Source organism: Melanotaenia boesemani, chromosome 17 (genome assembly GCF_017639745.1).
Source record: "Melanotaenia boesemani isolate fMelBoe1 chromosome 17, fMelBoe1.pri, whole genome shotgun sequence".
In the NCBI taxonomy this organism is placed as follows: Eukaryota; Metazoa; Chordata; class Actinopteri; order Atheriniformes; family Melanotaeniidae; genus Melanotaenia; species Melanotaenia boesemani.
Window position 1 is genome coordinate 19098537 of NC_055698.1, and position 22250 is coordinate 19120786.

The 22250-nt window shown below is 40.0% G+C and overlaps 1 protein-coding gene across 4 annotated transcripts in view; it reads right to left on the minus strand.

The window, feature by feature from the left end:
• trps1 (trichorhinophalangeal syndrome I) overlaps window positions 1-22250 on the minus strand; it is a 115355-nt gene that overhangs the window by 31960 nt on the left and 61145 nt on the right. For all 4 annotated transcript variants that reach the window (XM_042012606.1, XM_042012609.1, XM_042012608.1 and 1 more), the window contains one exon: window positions 19486-20248. In XM_042012606.1, the coding sequence (XP_041868540.1) occupies window positions 19486-20248 (763 nt within the window). The remainder of the gene's footprint in view (window positions 1-19485; window positions 20249-22250) is intronic.

Consider the following 22250-nt stretch of genomic DNA (forward strand, 5'->3'; position numbering starts at 1 on the left):
ATGTGATGACAAGCAAATATTAACATGGATCTTCTGTACTAAAACCTCGTTTCCAATAAAGGGTGTGTGTCGGGTGCGGATATGGTTTGTAAATTGTAATCTTGTTGCAATTCCACAGCCAACCATAAACTTACCTGAGAGGCAGAGTATCAGCCGGAGAGCGATAGATGCCTCAGCTACATTATAGCATGACGGCATCGTAATGCTGCACCTTCTTTAATGTATAACCAAAATACGACTCATAAACAAAAGAGGAGAATGGTGTTCATCCAACAGTTTCTGTTCTTCTCAGGGGTGCTTCGTAACGTCCTTTTAAAAGGAGATTCAATCAACAAAAAGAAAGCTCTAAAGAAGGAGCCATTCCTGCTTTATTTTTATGCCAACTTCAACAGGAAGTGACTTTTTTGAAAACCAATCAGCCAATTGCAGTGTGTCAAAATTTAGGTCACTTAGATTGGTACCCCAACGAAATGGTCCGAAAGAAGTAGGACGGGCTGGATATTAGGTTACCCTTCCCAGTTTTTGCGCGTGGAAACACAAAAGAAAGAAAAGTGTCCCAACCATAGACTGTATATAAAAGATGGACAGAGCCTCTGTGACGTCACCCGTAGGTTTTTGAAGAGCAGAAGTGAAGCTCGTTAGGCGTTTCCTACCATCGCCATCTTGGCAGCGTCACGCGTGCCGTCGCTCCTGGAAAATACAAAAATGGGCAAAATGGCGGAACTGAGAGGGGGGCTGTGAGTGTGGGGGTGGATGATTGATGTCTATCAAACGCTGAGCTGCCTGTAGCTAAGAGCTAACTGAGCCAACCCTGATCTAACATAAGTTAACTGGGTAACGAGGTAACGAGGTGGGCTAAAGCTAAGGCGCATCATTAGCTAGCTAAAAACCGTGGTTGTGCTGCACTCTCCCTTCTTGCCGTGGATATTGGATACACATCAATCAAAAGGACATGCCCCTAATTATGTCGAATTTCAAAATTAAATAACTTCCAAACAGATAAGTTAGAAAAAAATTCACCCCCCTTACAGTTGTCATGAAGGTAAACTTGACCTATTAATCCTAAAATGGCTTTTTGTACCAGGCTTTAAACAGCTTTCTGCTGTGAAGTTGGCATTTTTTACATGGGAGTCTATGGGGATTTGCTCTGTTTTGGAGCCAGCCCCTAGTGGATGAGGGGTGAACTGCAATTTTTTGTGCGACCTCCGGCTTCACATTTCACCACTGGAGGTTGCCGCTTGGTCCCAACCCAACCCACCCCTCCCCAACCCAAACCCATTGGTGGAAACAGGGCTTTAGCATAAATGCACCTAAGACCTGACTCTACCAGTGAGTATGGGATGAACAACGAAAATAGAAAATGGGGGAAAGCGTGCACGTACAAGGATTACTAGTATCAATCTAACAGATGCACCAAGTAGTTTGCCTTCCAATTAGTGGATTCTGTAATCTAGTTTTCCTCCTTTACATGCCCTACCAGTCCTTCTCCTCGGTTCCCATAGTAATCATTCAAACCTTATTACACTGATCCTTTAATTTTATTTGTCATTAAATAAAAGGCGTACACATACAAATAGAGATCACCACACAAAGACACAGACGCCCACGAAGAGATAGAAACAAATGCCATTTAATCAACCAGTATAAATAAATAAAAACTTTGTATTTCCCATAAGTCCATCTGGTCCCCTGCTACTCATCACACCCACAGCTTTCATCTACTGGTCAATAAAGCTAGCACACACACCCACATACACACACTAAATGAAAGGCACGGATGACCACACACATCGGACTGTGAATCTAAATGTAGATGAGTTCAGTCTGCTAGAACCACTTGCGGCAAGAAGGAACCTTTATCGAGCAAATCTATTTGTTTTCTGTTGTTTCACTTACTGCAGTTTGACCATCCTATCAATCGGTTTAACAAAATGTTATCGACAAGCGTTTCTTCACTTTAATTTCACAGTACTGCACGTTTTAGTTAAAATGTGACTACAGTTCAGATCCACTGGTTCACTTAACAAACTAATGTACAAGAGGAGAGAAAGAAAGTCAAAAGACCACACAAACACAAGCCAAGGGGGAGAATAAAAAAGGATCCTCTATACATTCATTTGCTGATTGATGAATTTTACCTACCCAGCCTGCATGTCTCAGTTATTTATTTATTTATTTTCCCTTACCGATAGGAACAGAATAGGATTATTTGAAGTCTGATGCAACACAGAGCACAGAGTGTAAAATGTGTGTGTGTGCAAAGAAGTCACTTGTATTTGTATTTCTCTACTAGACTAAACCCATGGTAGTGGTTAACCAAAAGCAGACATTGTGTTAGGGCTGCTGGTCTTTGTTGTTGTAATTTCCAATCAGCCACATTGCTCCTTTTACCGCTGAATTACAGGTAATAAAAGGTTGCAGAAATTAAACTCTGGGAATAATTAAGTATTTTTAATTCCAATTCTGGATGCTTAGTAATGACTGTTTTTAGTCTGTTTAGAACACAAAGAGTTCATATCCCTTTAATGTAATTTCTGAACCTGCAGAGCCATCAGGCAGAGGATAACGATGATTCACTCTGCTATAATGTTGTTTATGTCATTAAATAGTGTTTTCTAACCCACAACATGATGTTTTCTTAAACCTAATTAAATATCTTAGCACCTAATCCTCAACAAGTAGTTTTGATACCTAAAGCTAACCCACAGTAGCTGACCTCCAAATGTAGACAAGTATATTTAGTGGGTAAATATAAACATAACTACATTAAATATTGAAGTTTCTTGTTATAAACTTGTTGATACTCAATCCTTCAATCACATTCAAATTTTCCCCAAAATAAAGACAGAAAATGTTTAATTCTCAGCGTTCCCTTAGGACAGCATTGCTCCTTTTCTTTTTTTATGTTCATAGCAACATAGTAAACATAATATTAGCTATTTCTATTGCGAGCTTAGCAAGGCGCACATTAGGGCAAGCTGGTCCTTCAGTGCCCTCTACTGGATCACAAAGGAAACTTCTACTGGACTAATTGTCCAACGTGTCCATGTTTAGAGGTTTATGATGTCATGTACTTAAATCTTATTTGGTCTGTTAGTAACATCTGAACGCTCGTCACATGGAAAGAATTTGTTTGAATTTGGAAGAGAAGAATCACGATGGACGTAACTTTGCTATTAATTTAATACCCATTCTATATAATGACATGTTTGACTAAAATGAGCAAAAAGGTAATAATCCATAGCCAGAAAATCTGGATATTTGACATTCCAATGGTTTCAATAATGAGTAGAGAATTTGAAAAACTCTTACCAAATGCATATCTACAAAAGACACTTGCAAAAAAGCCAAACCCCCATCCCTGCTCCCGCTCTGAATGAATTGTTTCTTGTCTCTGAACTGATGGAGCGATAAAGTTGGTTTAAACAGCCGTAGACACACCGGCACACACTGTTAAGGCAGGAACATGTGTTTTACATCAAGAGCTCCCAGCTATACAAGAGCTAATGTTACCAGCTGTGTGTGCATGCGCGTCCATGTGTCAGAACAGGGGTGCAACATGTCTTTGCAATCTTCTATCAGTTTTTAATCTCCCTTCGGCAGAAAGAGGGAGAGAGAAAGAGGGAGAAGCACTCAGTGAGAGAAAGTGATAATCGCAGAGCGGAGAAGAAGGGGGTGGGGGGGCAAATTTATCCCCAATCTCTCGATCCTCCCATTATTCATTTTGTTTTGCAAGGCTCTTTGGCTTTTTCCTTGCCTCAGGCGGAGTGCGAGCGAACAAGCAGGACTTTGGTTTGCATGTGTATACATGTGTGTCTGTGTTGCGGGGGTTATGTGTGATTTAATTCTTATTGTCTGAAAACTGTGGGAGTCTACAACTTTTATCTTGGCTTCTTGACTTAGAATGCTGCGTTGCAGGCAGAAATGTCAGAATTCATTCCTCACTTGGTGCATTCACACTACTCAACAGTTATTATTTAGCTTGGAGTGGTTGACTTGTTGAGTTTGTTTAGGCCCTCCACGGTGTTCCTGCTGCCCAATTTGCAAAGCTGTAGCCTCTGTAATGTCCAGGAAATAAGTGGATGCAAGCATGGAAGCCCTGTAATAATGTCTCAGCCCATGAACTCCCTGTGCTAGTTTAGTTGGAAACTGAAACTGGATCTCAATCAAAATCTTATCATCTAATTCTTTTGTCCAATAACTGTGTGCAGAAGTGTTTAACTCCTTCATTTTGACAAGAACAAAGGAGGTGAAAGTGAAATCTTCATCGCTAAATACATTAGAAACTGTCCAATTACAGTAAATGACTAAAAGCTTTTCTCTTGCGTTTGGCCTACAAATTAGATCATGACTTATTGCTTGGATGAGGTTACGCAACTTCCACCTTATTGTGAAGGAGGTTTCAGCCTGCAGTAAATGTGCAGGTGAGAGGGCTTTTGGGACTCAAGACGTCGGCAATTAGTACATTTCAGAAAATGGTTGAAGTACACGATAGCAAAGTCTACTTTATTTATATTGTGGAGCTGGTTTACTTTATTCTAAGAGTACCAAACATACATTTTAACATTTGTGATGCTCTCATAGATTGTACATTAATGAGGATGAACTTTCCAAACACACTGGTTTAAATATTTAAGTTCAGAAACAAGTTATTGCCATGTTGGCCTCTCTGAATCTCAAAGTGATATTTTTAACTAGAGGGTATAAACATATATCTACAATATATCAACAAGACTATGACTAGTTAAAAATATGTACCTCCCCCGTTCTTGAAAGATGTTTTAAAGTTGGCACATAGCTGGGATTTGTACCTGAGCCCTCTGCATCGAGGAGCTATTTCTTCAGTTCATGAGGCGCCCGCTCAACCAGCTGAGCTAAACATCATTCCTGAATCACATCCTTTGACCATCAAAATGTGACTTTGGGTTGTCCTGACAACTGTAACTCTTAGATATCACATTTGTATCTCTCATGCTGTAGAAATGATGTTTTCTTGTCATCACACAGTCTGTTGAACAACTAAGTCAAGCACTATTAAATGTTTTGTGTTTCTTCTTCTTTTTACCAGAACAGAAACGTGGAAAAATAGGCTGCTGAGACCAGTTCTGACCAAGTGAATCTGCTTGACTTGTAAATGAGTTAACCACCAGAATAACTTAAAATATTACATAGTGTAAGGTCAGCACAGGAAAACTCCTCCACAAGATTTCAGCATTATGCATCACAACAATATTCAGCTTTGTGGGCTCTGGGGGCAAATGTGATTTACTGCTTACTCTTGCTTATTGCAGAAACACTGCTTTTGAACATTGGCCAAGTCTGGGTATATGTGTGTGCGCACACACTTTCAGACCTTATTAGGTTGTACTTGTGGTGATGCTTAACCCCACTCAGAGTTTGGCAGCTGCTCCCTTTCTCTCTCTGTCTGCCTTTATTTCCTTCCCCTGTGTTTTCTCTGTCCTCAAATCGTCGTCTCCCTGCTCTCTCTGCTGGTCTTCTCTTTCCTTCCTCTGTCCACTGCTCCCTCGGTGGTCTCCAAGTAATATAAAACTTGTTTCCTGGCTAAATTACAAATAATGGGATTTCAATAATGATGATCTTACACATATGTCTGCAAGGTGTGTGACGGCTTATATGACAGAGTTCTGTGTGTGAATGATTAAAACAGATTTATTATGTATATTAACTGCTTCCGCTGTCCATTTCCCACATATAAACAAAAAACAGTAAACATAAACAACGTTAACATGACACAGAAAAAGAAATTGGCGGCTAATCCCAGCTGACAACAAAATTGGATCTTATTTCGGGTAGATTTGAGTATAAAATATTATAATTCTGTTTTAGTCAAACTATTTCCCCAAGTTCTGCAAACACAGTTGTGCTAAACAAAAACAAAGTGGAGTAAAAAAAAAAGACAGCAGTAAGCAGATGGGCGATAAACAAGTTTAGCCAGAATATGTGAAGGGAAAACTGAAATAAGTTGAGATTGTGTCATTAAATATTCGTGTGTAGAACTTCAACAAAAAAAAGGAACTTTAACGGTTTGTGGGCTGCAGTAAATTGATTAATTTTATTACTGCTTATCAGGTCTATTTAACAAACAAGGTTAAATAATGCTTTTTATTACCTAAACTGATTTTGTTTTGAGCAAAGATTTTGTCATTTAACTAACTGGACTAATATTGTGTTTCTTTCATTAACAGACCTGGTGACCAAAACTAAACTGTAAGATCCAAGAAGTGATAAACTTTTTAGAACAAGAAGACTTAAAGAGACAAAAAGAATTTATTCCACAGTTTTTCCCATCAGTCTTACAACTATTATCAGCAGAGTCGACGGGTCTCTTGGCCTCAATGCAACTCTGAGGACTGCAGCTTTGAGAGGGAGAGTTATTCTTAATCAGTGAGCCGTGTTAGATCAAAGGAATAACATGGATCCACTTTCAGAAAAGAGTTTCTTTCCAAAACGGGTTTGATTATCTCAGTGACCAGAAACCAAAACACATGAATTAACGCTGGACTGGAAGTGGATCCTATCTGACTTGGCTTAGATATCGGAAAAAATATTCTGTTACAGTTAGAGAGATGGCTCATGGCTCCAACATTCCTGGGAGAAGAGGAGATAACAGCGTTGTAATTGTGTTGATCTTGAACGAACAGACTTATGAGGCCAGTTTCTTTGCTTTCCTCTAATGAGTAACAAAAACATGGACTACAGTTACAGTCAGATGCTGTGTTAGTAAAACTGAGTGTACTTTGTAAGACCTGACTGAAGTAGAATCATAAAGATAACTTTGAAAATAAACACACACAGACTCAAGGACATGGAAGCACATTGGTTACAGAGAGAAGCAGACAGAGACACACAAACAAGGGCATGCATGCACGCACCCATTGTGTGGCTGCACCTGGCCTATTAAAGAACAGGATAGATGGGACTAGGGGACCCAACTGTGTGAATGTTTTTGTCAGCATGTGTGTGTGGACAACCTCAGAAGCCAAACATCTGCAACAATGACGCACCTTCAAGTAAGAGTTCACACAATCCATGTAAATGTGCACACACAAGTTATGTCATTTTTAACTTGATGTTTAACAACACATGAAGTGTACTGTCTTGCATTTCCCTGCAGATTTTTTTCTAACTACCACCCAAAAAAATCCCAAGTAATCCTCCCCCCGAAGAAAATATTCTGAAGTATCCTAATAATTGTAATAAATTTAACAAAATGACTGCAGGGTTGGGTGATATTTGACAGTCTTTCAACTGGCCACTATCGGTCTATTAACTAGCAACTGCAGAGAGGCAGACATGTAATGTTCACAGATAGCAGGGCAAGTAGTTCCCACATCCAACATGGTTTAAAATGGGGAAAACCAAAATATCTTAAAGTACGTTGCAGCCTTTGCAAACATACACTGCTGTTAAAAACTCTGACACTACCAATTATACCCTAACCTAACATGACAATCTGCACATGCATTGCACTGTTACTTTACTGACCTGTTTCAAACTGGGGGTCCCAAAATAACTTCTGGGGGTTGCCAGATAATTTAAAAAACAAAAATTATATATTTTATATATGGGGTGGGACGTAATGCTTTATTTACTATTAATTAATTACAAAAAACAGTTTCCAGTACACCGATTAGAGCTACACACACATCAGTGAGTTTTCAGACCCCTCAAACGATTCCTTCTTTTAAAAAGCGACTAGCAACAAATCTACAGACTTTTTCTGGTGATATTGGAGATTTTTGAAGACTGACGTGAAAGCACACATTTACTCTACTCAAGGATTTATATATTTGTATAAGATATATGTACATATACATACACACACACACACATATATATATATATATATATATATATATATATATATATATATATATGTGTGTGTGTGTATTTTGTGTGGTTATCAGTCTCTTATACATCTAAAAACAGACTACAGTTTCATGTTTCCTTCATTTCACTGGCTCAAAAACCTATCTATCATAGGGTAAGAATGAGTGGGACACTTTTCCGTTCATGTTCAAAACTGCTTCTTTTTTTGCCACTTTAAATGTATTAAAGGTCCCATATTATGCAAAATTCACTTTTTAATGGTTTTGGAACAGTCATACTGGTCCCCCCGCATGTGTAGGAGACCCGTAAGTGTGAAACTCTTTCAGGCGCTCTCTCTCCCCCCTGCTCCACCTCTAGGGAAGTAAGCGCTGAAATGAGCTTGTTTGAAAGCCTGTACGTTATGACGTCATAAGGGACAATAACCACTCCCCACAGAGCGATGGACCCGTCTACCGGCTCTCAAAGCCCGCCCTCTAAAAATCACCTAGCGCCCAGTGTTTTTCCCTCTTCGGCAACCCTCGTTAGCGGACATGGCTAAGCGACAGAAGCACTGTTCTGTTTGTGGCTGCATAAATGAACACGAAAACGTTTTTTTACTTCCATCCACTGAACCCACGAGGACTGAGTGGATTAATTTTATTTTTGGAGGAAATGTACCCGGAAAACTTCCAAAGGTTTTGCATGTCTGTGGCCAGCATTTCAAAGAGGACTGTTTCCACAACATGGGGGCATGGAAAGCAGGCTTCGCCAACCGTTTGAAGCTGAAGCCAGGTTCAATACCAACTGTCCGTGACACAGCTGGAGAGGTAAGAGCTGGCAGTTATTTTATCGTTTCGGCCTTATTAGTCTGATAGCTTGAAAATATATTAACCTGTCAATCACCTCATGACGGGCGATGCGATGGGCGGAGCCAACAGCTGAGCTGCTCCACCAGGGTTCCGCCCACCATAAACGGCACATTTCTGAAGCTGCTAAAAAGAGGGAGGTGAAGAGAAGCCGCTGCACTCAAACTGAGGGTCGATTTGTCCATACCATGGCGGAAATATTTCATTTAGATATTAATGAATGGTCTCAGATTGGGAATAAAGTGTATAATATGGGACCTTTAAATAAAACCATAAGCATCTGGTAACACTGGACAGAAATACTTCAGAGAAAATCTGACGGAAGTTTGCAGACAGACGTAGTTGAGAAGAACAATGAGCTCAAAATGCAATTTGAGCAAACTCAGCAGATCTCAGCAAAACTTAAAACCTGACAAAAACAATGCTCTTGTGACACAACCAGACTGCAATACATTTAGCTTCAGCTCTCCTCACAAAGCTATACAGGACAAGTAACACAATACAGTACCCAGGACAGTAACACAATATGAGTCGATATAAATACTCTAGGAACAAGTCTCCAGCAGTTGAAGCTGTGTTAAGTTGTGTCGAGTCCTGTCGTGTTGTACAGCCTGAGAGACACAGAGAGAAGAAGAAAAAAAGAGAAATGGTCTTAAGGGAAATTGAGTGTACAAGATGCATCATGCCAGTGGAGGAGAATTCATAAACACGCTTCCACAGAGAAACACACACATGCATACACTTGTGGAGAATCCGTAATGAGTGAAGACCCCACAGGGGACACAAAGGGGGAGACAGACAGAAAAAAAAGGGGAGGAGCTATGGAGGAAAAGACAGAGTGAGAGGGAAAGAGATGAATCTTTCTTTAGCTTTTACCCCTTATCAAGTATGCATGGCACTGTGTATGTGTGCGTCTATAACAAGTTTGAGGTTGAATATATGTTTCCACTGAGAGGAGTTAAGACCTAAAATCTCTACTCTGCATTCCATTCAAACACAGACACACACACACAAACACGCGCACACACACACACACACACAGTGGGATGGTGCTATCTGCCGCACGAGCTCATGCCCAGGGCAATCTTACTACCTTGCCAAGAAGGCCTTCGGCCGCCAAGGTTACCATGGCATTGCTTCGTTACAAACACACACACGCATGCATACACACTCCTTCCCTCTCTTTTTTTCTCCCTCTCATGCACACCGAAGCAGGGTGTGACTGGATGTCCTTAAGTGAAGTGGATTAAAGTGTCAAAATGACTTGTAGAGCATGCGTGTGTGTGTGCATATAATGTATATCTTTTTAAAGAATATGTGTGTGAGTTTTGTGAATCTGAATGTGGGAAACCACACCTTGAGATTCTCTTCTAAATCTACTTTTCTTGTAAATGAGGCGTGGCACTACCATCATGATTTCTATCCACAATAATGAAACTTTATCCAAACAGAAGATAGTTTGAACAATTTGGGGGTGTAGCACTAGAGCAGGGCTCATCAACTCCGGACCTCTTGGGCCAGTGTCCTGCAAGTTTTAGATCGTTCCCTGCTGCAGACAAGCACAGGTGTATTAATGAGGGCTGCATTCCACTTAGAAGAAGCTCTGTGTTTGTGGATGTTCTGCAGTTAACTAACATGCACTGTAAAAGTGGAAATCAGTCCTTATTAATACACCCAGGATTTGCTAAATTTGTATATGTACTAGTTTATATATTGCAATTCACATCATCACTGCTGTTTTCAAACATTGCATGTTGTGCGTTTTCTTAATATGACGCAGCCTTAAACTTTTCCCACAAACTCTTTATATGAGAATATAACCTGTGTGAAGGTTTTGTGACTTTGATTGGGTTTGGTTTTCCATAGATGCAATTAAATCTGACGAATGGTATATGAAGAGAGTCTGAAGACCGTCTTAACACCCCATAACTTGTCGTGCTTTTGGATGTCTTCTTGAGCGGGTTCAGCAGGAATCCCACTGTTGTCCTACTGGCAGAGGCTGATTCTGCATTAATTTTAGAAGTCTTACTAGTTACCTTTCAAGCCTAAAACGGCATTGCCAGATATATCTCAGACTTATTGACATGGTATACGACATCCCCACCGTTGAGAAATCAGATCAGGCTTTTTCCACTAGAGCTCCCACCTTATCACACTACGTCTCTAGCTACCATGAAAATCAACTTTAAAACTTTCCTTTTTGAAACACATCGTATTACTGTGTTTTTGTGAGCATGTGTCTGCTCTTAATTACCTCATCCCTACTCGTAGAGCACTTTATAACTTTAAGTGCTATACAGATAATATAATAATTATCTCTTCATTTGTACGCCGATCGGCCAAAAAATTCTAACCCTTGACAGGTAAAGTGCTCATCTTATCATGACAATGTTTAAGGAGAAAAACTGCATCCTGACTTTCACATGGATGTAACTTTGACACCTCACCTGGTATATTATAGTCTGGATTGATGGATAAAAGCAGAAAAAAATGATCATTTATGCATCTATTCAAATTATTCACCAAACTTTTCTGCTTTTTTTTGCTCTAATTAATCAAATAACACCAGTTACCTTTGCCACAGCTCTGATTGAGGTCTCATTTTCTGAACAAGTCTCAGATTAAAAGTAGAGATAAGCGAAGGAAAGTCATCCAAGAGAGCCAGGAGACAGGAGGAAGGGGGAATGCAGGCAGGGTTTTCAAATTAACTATTGGTCAGGGGTCAGATGGACATTTAATCTAACCAATCAGCTTCCTAATTACACAAGCGCTGCCAGATTGGCATATCCTATTCATTTGTGTGTGTGTGTGTGTGCATGTGTGTGTGGCGCTGGATAATGTTGCGTGTAGAGGTCTTGTTGTAGCAAAACGAACATCTGGCCTCAATACTGGTTCCATGTGTGAACACACTCTTAAGTTGGCATGCATGTTTGCGTGCACAGAGCACACATACACAAAGATATACACACTGTACTGAACCGATCCTGATTTACAGAGGCACACATAAAGAAAAGACTACTAAAACCGAGGGACTGGAAGTGCAAGTCATGGCAGAAAAACAGAGGAATTGGAAAAAAAAAAACAAAAAAAAACACACACACACACACGCACACACTTTCAGTTGTGCGTGTGTGTAAGCTGATTGTAACAGTAATTGATGTAAACGTCTAAATTACAGCTAGGAGCTAAAATAACCACTGTGTTTTACCGTTGCCATGTCGACATGATGAAAAACACCTGGCTGTTCCACTGGTGGGGAGGGTGGAACATGTGTGTCATGGGCGCCCAGCTGAACCAATGAAAATGCTGCATGACTAAGCGACGTTTGTCTGAACAAATGAAGTACTGCAATAAGACAATATCCGAGCACACAGCATGCTAGGCCCAAACCAAACTCATTATATGACATTATGGGATATAAATGAGTCAGGAAAAAAAAGGCAGTTGGTTCTGTTTCTTCTGTAAATCATTTTAGATTGACATTCTTGTAAAGCCATCATAAAGCTGTATGCAAGCTATCATTTTTCCCTCTTTTGTGCCAAACAGTTGCAGGTTGCCATAAATCAGAGCATTTACAGAGTGCTAGTAAAGTTCAGATGATTTCTAAAAGATCTTCTTTGATCTCTCATTGATTCCAGAAGGAAAAATGCCTCATTTTCTGTCTGTTCTTTGGAGGAAGGTCTGTAAATCCAGCAGTAAACCAGGTGCAAACTAGGGCCAGTTTATGTTTGTCAGTTTGCATAGCTCTAAGCTGTCTCAGAGTGAAGGATTATGGGAATTAAATCTAAACCAAGTTACAGACACAAACTGGGCAATGATGAATGCTGGTTTGGGTGAGGTTGGTTTGAGCTAGAAGTGAAACAGCTAGAGCACACAATCTAGCTACATAGGTGGAAGAGCATCTATAATGCTTTGCATAGAACCAGTAGAGGTGGAAAGCACCGTCATACCAGGACCTTAAGCTTTCCACGTCTACGATGAGTGAGCCACATGGGAAATGAGTCTGAACTTTCTGGTTAATGGGACATCTGACTAATCAGGGCCCTGCCCTGCTTCCACAAAGTAACCCAAAGAAAACCCACACTGTTAAATCCCAGGATTTCAAAAGCGATTTACTGCACTTTCCTGTGAATGATACACTTTCAGAAGTGGTATGATGTTGCAAAAAAAAAAAAAAAATCCTCATGTTTCCCAAGCACCATTAGAGGGAGTGTTTGACTTTTAATCTTTATTCTAAAACAAATCAGAATCAGACAATTTAAAGCACACATGAACAGAGGATTACCATCACAAGAACACGTGCCAAGTAAAAATGCAAACACTTAATGTGCACGGGCCAATCACGCCAAGCTGTCACTTTTTCCGAAATGTCGCGTGTGTGAGCGTGGCATGTATGGAATTACCTAGAACAGACCTAAATGTGGTTAAAATGGTATTATTTGTTATTTGAGCCGAATGTAATGTTCCTAGCAGACAGACTGCTGTGGACTGTCACACAGAGTAAAGCCACATGCCACCATGGCACACATACACACATAACTCACACACAGAAACGCACTTAATTACACATGGCCTTATCTACCAATATTTCCATACAGACGCCATAAAAAACATGCAAGTTAAAGTTACTGAAAACAGGTTCTATGATTTTGTTTCCGTTACATTAAACACAGCCAGTCTTTTATACACTGAGCACACAGACACACACACACTTGCAGTTATTCATTTTATTTTTTTTCTTTCCAGTATGACTGCGTTTATTTGAGTCTGTGTCCTGATGGGAAATGTGACTGCTGCACAAACAAACTGAACCGCTTAGAACAGACAACTCTGTCTAAGAGTGTGTGGATGTGTTTCCGACAGACAGACTGCGCGAATATTAGCGTCAATTTCTTTTTTTTTTCCATATGCACGCGCACATAAGCTCAAACATTCCAAGTAGAGAAAAAATAAGGCACTTTTCACCCCATCCTTAAGAGACGCTGAGCATCTTCAGCAAAGGATCTTCATCTATGGGCTGAATTTTTTAAGGATGTCTGCAGAAAATGTGCCTCAGAGTTCAGCCTGATTTCAGCTGTACTGCCATATCGATGTTTAACGGCTGGTGGGCTGGTCAATAGCTAGCGGCAGGTAGTACAGAGGTAGCTGCTGGCATATGCACTTTACAAGCACGACGCTGCTTGCCTGACAGACTAAAGAGAATCAGCACACAGAAGCAAGTCACGAATGTTAACCAACTTTCTCTCCGAGTGATCGTCTTGCATGTAAATACAGCCCTAATCCAAGCCCAGCAGATGTTTGGGGGTGATTTTCTCCAAGGATAAGGTAGATGTAAAAAAAAACATTTGAAAAAAAATCAGCAAATGTAGACTAACATGTAGTCGTAACAGACCGCATTTCATAACAGAGCAAATATGTTAGATATTAGCCAACAAGAGGCAGAAAATAAATAATTAACTCGACCACATTATTAAGTATTCTTCAAAAACACCTACCTAACTTACCGACAGGTATATCTTGTCTACAGGAATTTCTCTGGACAGAAAACCTTTATTGAAGATTCTTCTCCAAGATCAGACTGAGAAGTATAAGACAAAATTCAGCTTTTTGTACATAGTAGGTGGATGTCTCATCATTCAGCTATAAAACTACTGCGCAGTCAACCCTCATGTCTGTCCACGTCTTAGAAGATATTCGGTTTTGTTATGTTGCTTCATCCTACTGCCAGAAATCTGTTTGTTATTACACATGTTATGTTATTACTATGCTTCATTATATGCAAACTCAAAACAAATCACACTTGTGTCTGTTCTCAGTACCAAAGGTTTGATAGACTTCTTTATGGTTGAAAAGAAGAAAAGCTCTTCTGTTTGATATGGCTGCTTGTATGCAATGTTGATATTACAAAGAAAATTTTATATGAATTAGGATGTTGTGTTTTAATGGATGCACAGGAATGCAGTCTGTTAATGAGCCATATATTGAAACATTTGTTTATGTATGTTGAGTCATATCACCGCTGCAATGCTCAATATTGCAGATTGCATGTTTTTTTTCTGTTATGATATAGTGCTAATGTTTAAGCTTTCACATCTTTTCTCTCTTTACAATCTACAACAAAACAAACCAGTAACCTAGATATACAAATGATGGAAGGACTGGTCAGTTTTAGGAACTCTGCAACTGCAAAGCAAATAAACTACAAACGAACCTAAAATTTATGCATTTGTTCTCAAGTCTCTTGTTTCCCATTTCAGTGAGATCGCTATATTGAATAAAATAAAACATGGGTAAAATATATCTTCAACACTATGAGCCTATTACTAAGGTCCACCTCACATCTTCCTAGAGAGATTCTTTTTTTAATTGTTCTCAACACAGCTTTTTTAACTATTTAAATTAATCACTTTTTTTGTTTTATTTTTACACCCCTAAAAATAAGTGTGCTTTGGGTGTAAACTGTTGTGTTTGATTGTAGAACAAATTGGCACAGGTACAACAAAACATAACAGACTTTAAATAGATAATATTCCCTTAGGAAAACAAATTATTTTTACAGGAACACAGTTTCTGAGCATGAGGCACACAAACGGACAGTGTTTTACACACACACATGTACACTCACACACAGACAACCATAAGCTCTGTCATTTCCTGCAGCGGATATAAAGTGATGTCAAATTATCAACATGGCAAATAAGTTAAATTCGTTCTCTAATTTCCCTTCAAAACACACACTCCGGCAGAATGCAAATGCAGATTTGTTACGCGTGGTTACACACACAAACACACAAATGCATCCCTGAATTGACTTCCATGAAAACACAAACAGAGGAACGAAGGGAAACACAACATCAACTAGTAAGAACTGCATGGAAATCCAGCTGTGTGTGTGTGTGTATGTGTGTCATTTGTGTGTGTGTCCTTTAAACATAATTAGGTCCATCAGGCAGAAATGTAAACAAGAGAAACTCTTCTCTGATCTGCTGAAAGCACACATTCCCATGTATCTCTTTTTGGTTGTCTTTCTCCCGTTTGCTCTGTTGACTCATGTTATTGAATGCCGTGCACGGGCCTCCTAAAACCCCAACGGTTCACGTTTTAGTAATGCATTACGGCCACATGAGATGAACACAATTATACTGTGTTTGTAAGATCAGATCCACAAATTCTCCCTCTCCCCGCTTGCGTCCATTTACCCTCTCTGCTGTCCTAGAGGTGGAATTCCTTTTGAAGATGAAATCTGGAATTTATTAGATGTACCAAATTTTCTGTCGATTCACATATGTTTAGAGATATCTACATGTGTTCACATATGTTTGGCTCAAAGGCGAACCTTTTTCAGCCCTATTACATTTAAAAGGCCACCATTACTCAAAGTCTGTCTCATTCCATTTATAAACTAAAACATCAACTAAGCGCTCTCTTTTTATTCAGTCTCTAAACTTCATCCCATTTCCGTCCTTGTCTTATACATTCAGTCAAAAAAAAAATAAAATAAAAAAATTTCAGACAGAGAAAATATGTTGAATGCAAAACTAAAACACAAAGCCAGTAGTGAAGTGAACAGTCTCAACAAGGTAGCACTGTGAAACAATTACAGATCAGGCCCTTTAAAAGGAAAATATTCTCTCCTCCCTGGAAAGCAAAAAGGCATCACACAGCAGCATACTAAGAACTCAGATTCTCCGTGTGTATATATGCTTGCCTATGCCCGTGTGTGAGCGTGTGCGCACTGGAATGCATTTTTGCGTGTGAGCTGTGCATCAATCCCTGTGTATCGGGTGAGCTGTCCTTTGAGGAAAAGGAGGGAAATGAAAGAAAACGAATGAAACGAGAGGGGGAGAAACGGATCGATGCAGCAGAGAATAGAAAGCACAAGTGAGGATGAGGGGAAACGCGCGCAAACACCAACGCAGAGACCCGCAGACGGGCACAAAATGAAAACACACTCGGACACACCCAGGTGGAGATTAAATATGACTTCGGGTATTTGTTGCTGCTTTTGTCTCTTTTTAATCTCTCACTTCCTCCCTGCATCCTCCCATCACATGTTGTTTGCAAAGAGTCAATTTGTATTTTGGACATTTTCACTTACACAACATCAGTCTCTGCCCTCAAAGGTTTCATTTAGATTTAACTGAATGCCCTGTGTGTGTGTGTGTGTATATCATGATAAACAGTAGATGTGTGCTTGTGTGTTCTAAACTGTTTAAGATGATGCCTTGCATTGATGCCTCTCCTTAATCCTCTCCCAGTAATGATTCAACTCCACCCTATCTGTGCATGTGTTACATTTGTTTTTCTGTGCGATAGCGCATGTCACGGAAACAGAACAAATGCTGAGCTGTGTGGGTGAAAGATAGCAGCAAAGACCATATCTTATAGAGCTATTAAACAAACAGACCATGCTCAAGTTTTCCTTTATTAAAATGTTTCTTCTTGCTCTCTGCTTCTTTCTTAACCTCACCCACACGCTTTTTCTTATTGATTGCTTATGAATACATTGACTCTTTCAGGCACACATCTAACACAGACATGGGTTAAACCGAGTGTAAGCAGATGTCTTCACAAAAAAATGTGCTTTAGCCTGAACTGATCTACTGACAGGTGTACCATTACAAATACAGGACCCAAGATTTAAAACAGCTCTGTCACAGACCCTCTTCTGTGTATATATATATATATATATATATATATATATATTGTATTGCAGAGATATTAGTAAAGTACCCATGCTAAATGGCTAATACTAGCCCAAAGTCTTGTGTTAGTAGGTGAGTGAAACTGTGAACACAATAATGGTTTGGGTTCCGGTTAGGGGGCCACTGAAGAGAGGGATCAACATGGTGAAGAGCTGGCTGGTTAAACAAAGATTACTGTTCTCTCCTGACATTCCCCCTATAAAGCATCCCATCTCCAACATTAGCATTAGGAGATGCTGTGGACATGTATGACCTGTTTATACAGACAAAATGTTCCTGCCTGTTTCAGTGAACACTATGGGCTGTATTCTGGACGTATTCTGACCTCTTATATGATGGCTGAGGCTCTGGGGCATTTACGGTGTACATGAGGCAAGCATCTCTCCAAAGAAAACCTCCTTAAAATCAGTCATGTTGCATAAATAATCCTGTGGATGGTGTGTAGTTAATCTGATACGATGTTGGTAGTTAATTGGGGCTGGAAGACATCATATGGAGAGCATGCATTGATAACTGGCTTATGGGCAGCTCAGGTTATCAAGAGTTATTTTGTTTTTTATCTGTGCAGATCTGAGGCCCAGTTTGTGGACAGCAACTATCCACTATTCATATAGTGGCAGCTCTGACTTTCCGTCACCTTTATCTGGCATAAGTCCTCCACATTTTCTGTTTTTCTGCAAATGTCTACCTCTTTAGGTAGACAGCATTGTTTGAGTAACATCCCATCATTTTCCCTGCATTACTGTACTAGAGGATCTTCAATATTTGTGATCAGAACTCATCATTAAAGTTCATCTTCTTCTCACAACATCAACCCTTGGCACAAAATCAAAAGCTTAGCCTAATTTTAATAAAAAAACTTGGGAAAAGGCTCTTTTAAAGTGAAAGTCTAGTGAAAAGACATGCACTATCAGCTCTTAATATCTGTTGATTCTATCCAGAAAGAAAACAGGGAAATCTATCATCAAGGGAAAGTTTCATGGATTTTTGTTTTTACAGATTTTTTTTTCTCTCAGGGAAAAATAATTAAAGTTTTAATGTTTCTTTAAAACACACTTATCTGTAACTCTCCACATCTCGTTCTTCATTCAAATATGCAGGTTTTTTTTTATTATTATTAATTTATTTCATCGTTAGACTACTACTGTCTCACTGAGACATAGCCCCACCCACAATAATGAATGAACCTCGTGCTGCCCCACCCTGCTCGGTCTGCCAAGTTACTGCCAACACCTCACGCAGACACACAAATGCACACATGCAACAGGCCACACCACAGCTGTACAAAGAAGCCATAGACTCAGCTCATACACCGATGTGTGTATTCACACTCTAGCCCTCTCACACTCCACTACTACCACTTACATAGACCCATGTCAGCCTGAACATCACACACACACACACATATGCACACACAGTTGAGCCTATTCTGAACTAATGTGATCAGAGCAAATAAGCTGTGTGGCGATGGTGAACCACAGTCTATTCCTGCCAGTCCATGACATCACTGTGAAGTGAAAGGCATTGTGGTCCACAAAGTAGGGTGAGGGAGCTGAGTGACAGGTGGTAACCAAGGTTATTGTCAGTTTGTCCCCTGGTTGTTATAACAACATGGAAATTTTTCAGTTTTGAGAGTTAAATCCTAATAAAAACAAAAAGCTAAAAATGATTTCAGTCGATGGGAAAAGAAAGTAAGTCATACGGTCATAAACACAGATACGGATACCCGCGTGCATGAGGAAACGCTTGGACGTGCTTTGCTAGCAAGCATAAATTTGCATAAACCCTCTAAATACGATAAAAGAATAACAGTTTTCATTGTAGCAGCTCGCTGCATGAGATCTAATCCTCCTATTTGATTCAAAGGGAAGATGATTTGGGGATGAAAGTGTATTAATAGAGGCACTTGACTAATGCTCTCAGCAGGTAGGATGTGGATATGAAATCCGATCTACAAAAGCCTTTATTCAGAGAGCCTGGGCTAAACACTTATGTCTGGGTGTTAATGAGACAAAGAAAATAGATAAGGCTCCATGAGCAAAAAAGATCCAAATGAAGGAAGTGCGAGTGTTTGTTCTCCTTACCCTTAGCAGGGATTGGGATTCCTCTTTTGTGGCTCCTCCTTTCCCTTCCTGTGCTCCTCCTCCACCAGCACCTCCTCCGCTTGTGTACTGTTGAGGGGGCATCTGGTTCTGTTTCTCCCCTCCTCCTCCACCACCTGTAGCAGCTCCTCCTGGTCTCCCACCTCCAAACAGCTTGGTATCTCCCAAAAACGACTTGGTGTCTCCCAGGTAAACCATGCTAGGTGAAGCCACGCCTCTTTTCTGCTGTGAGGCCTCGTGATTGGCTGAGACAAAAGACAATGAGAGGGGGGAGGGGAAAAGAGAGGGGCTCCCACTTCCTGCTCCTCTTTCTATTCTTTCAGGTCCCATACGCTCCTTGGGCACCCAAAGTAAACCATGGGCCTGCTCGCCTCCTCTTTGTCCAGGTCCTCTTGTCTCCCCAAGAACCCAGCCCTTCTCTCGCTCTCTTTCTTTCTCCTCACCTCCCTCGCTTTTTACGACCCCGCCTGCCTCCTCCCTGACTCCTTCTGCCAACCTTCCCTCAGGCGGCGCAAGGGAGTAGAGGAGGCGTATATCCCCCTTGCTCTCTTCCTTAATGGCTAGCGTAGAGGGAGCTGAGCAGCCATTAGCTGAGAGTGTCTGCGAAGGTGTCAGCGAGGCAGGCAGGGAGCCTAATGAGGGAGAGGAGTCGTGACAGTGGGCGGAGTTAAAATGGTCGAGGAGAGCTGATGAATCTGGAGCCGTGAAGTCACAGCGTCGACATCGGCAACATGCGTGGACACGCCTGCAGGAAGATAAAAATGATTCAAATTTTTATTTTCAAGTTTAAATCAGGGGAGACAGATTTACTCATCATGTGAAACATAAATAGTTTAATGTTGGAAACGTGACTTTTTGTGAAATGCATCTTCCCATTAAGAGTCATCTAAACTGAGTGAGTCACAGTGAAGTCATAGCAGCAACACTAATGTGACTAAAAGCAGCACCGAAGACATAACTGTGTTTCATTTCCTCTTTATGGCAATACTTAGTTCATCTATGCATAGGCCCATTTAAAATGTAAAAGACACTCATTCGCATTGCTTGACAGTGAAATTGCTCACACTTTGGGGGGGAGGAGGGGGAGGTTCCACTCCCGGAACCGACTAAATCAAAAGTGCATTACTTCTGCTTGATTTCCTCCAACCACTCAGGTAGAGTTTCATGCAGCTTGTGGCCAAAAAGTGACTCAGTATGCAGCTAAATCACAGTGAATTACTTAAAAATGGCGAAGAACATAAATGAATCTGAATGACAAGTACTGAATTACCCATCAACAAACCACCTTCATTTCCTGTTGGCCCGGCCCTAAATGACCACCTATATATCTAGGATAATGACATCAGAACTTTTTCCTGGCTCAGAAAACCGTTTTGGTGCTTCTTGTGCGGGCCAACAAGCAAAATCAATAAACCATCTACAACACAAACTTGGATTGCTGTTTACAGCGGCCTTTGGTGGGCAGCTAATTTACATCTATAGTGAATGGGAACTACTAACAAGCAGCTGCCACATACTGTACATACATGCATGAATATGAGCGAGCCCAGTATTAATACTCCTAAGAGGATTACACAATTATCTACATTTATACAAAAAATTTGATTTTGATTTCTTTCACAAATGTTTTGCAATCATGCTAGTTTGAAAAAAATTAAATTCTCTTCCCTCCATCTTAAATGTCTGCCAACTATTTGCTATTATACAACCTTATTCTCACAAGTGTCTTCTTAATGATTTGAGGCCATGGTGCTGTTTGAATGTTCCACAATAACAGGATGTAAAAAGCATGAAAATTATGTTTGCACATATGAGGGTAAGAAAGCAAAAGCAAAAGTAAGGGGAAAAAGAGCCTTAAGATTAGCCTATAAAATAAATGAGATGCTCACAGAGATGAACACCCACACATAAAAAAGAAATGTATAGTTTCGTACGTTCTCATGTTCTTATACGCTGCAAACAGCAGGTCAAAAGGGTCAAAAAGGTCTAAATATTTATGGAAATTTGTAAAAACATGCCAGTGAAAAAGGCTACCTCACACCAAGTTACATTAAATGTCTCCAGATGCAGAACAAAGACAAAGAGGCTTCTGTCTGTCATCAGCGAACACACATTTCACATGCATGCACACTGACTCATTCACTCACTTCCTTGCTGTCACTGTTCCTCTTCACACACACACACGTTTATGATAAATGAACCTTATATCATTCTTTCTGCACATGCAGCGTTCCAACCCAACTTTCCCCGTAACAGTTACCAGCAGCATCTTTCTCTCTAAAAATGAACTTTCCCCCCCCCCTTATCGTGAGAACTTGCCAAACTGTTTCCATTTGCTTTGTTCTAACAAAAAAAATGTTATATTATAATTTGATGTGGTGTGCTTTGCAACTATGATAAGTCAGACTTTTCTACCAGGGTTATTAAAACTAAGTAACCAAAATATATTAATTTAAGACTTTAAACAGTAAAGTTTTATCTATATCCTGCTTTAATGTCTACAAATAGAAATGCATTCTTTCTGTTTTCTATTACATTATGAGAACATCTTAAAACCTCAATATACAGAATATGGCAAGGTGTATTTTTCTTAAAAAACAGGTTGTTATTCATCTAAATGTCCCAATAAGTCAGGAATAAAAAAAAATCATATTTTGGTGTTTTAGTTGCTCTTTGTGTTTAATCAGCAGGTGGAAACATCTTGTTTTAATCTCTACTTCCTAAATCTAATCAAACGCGTGATATTT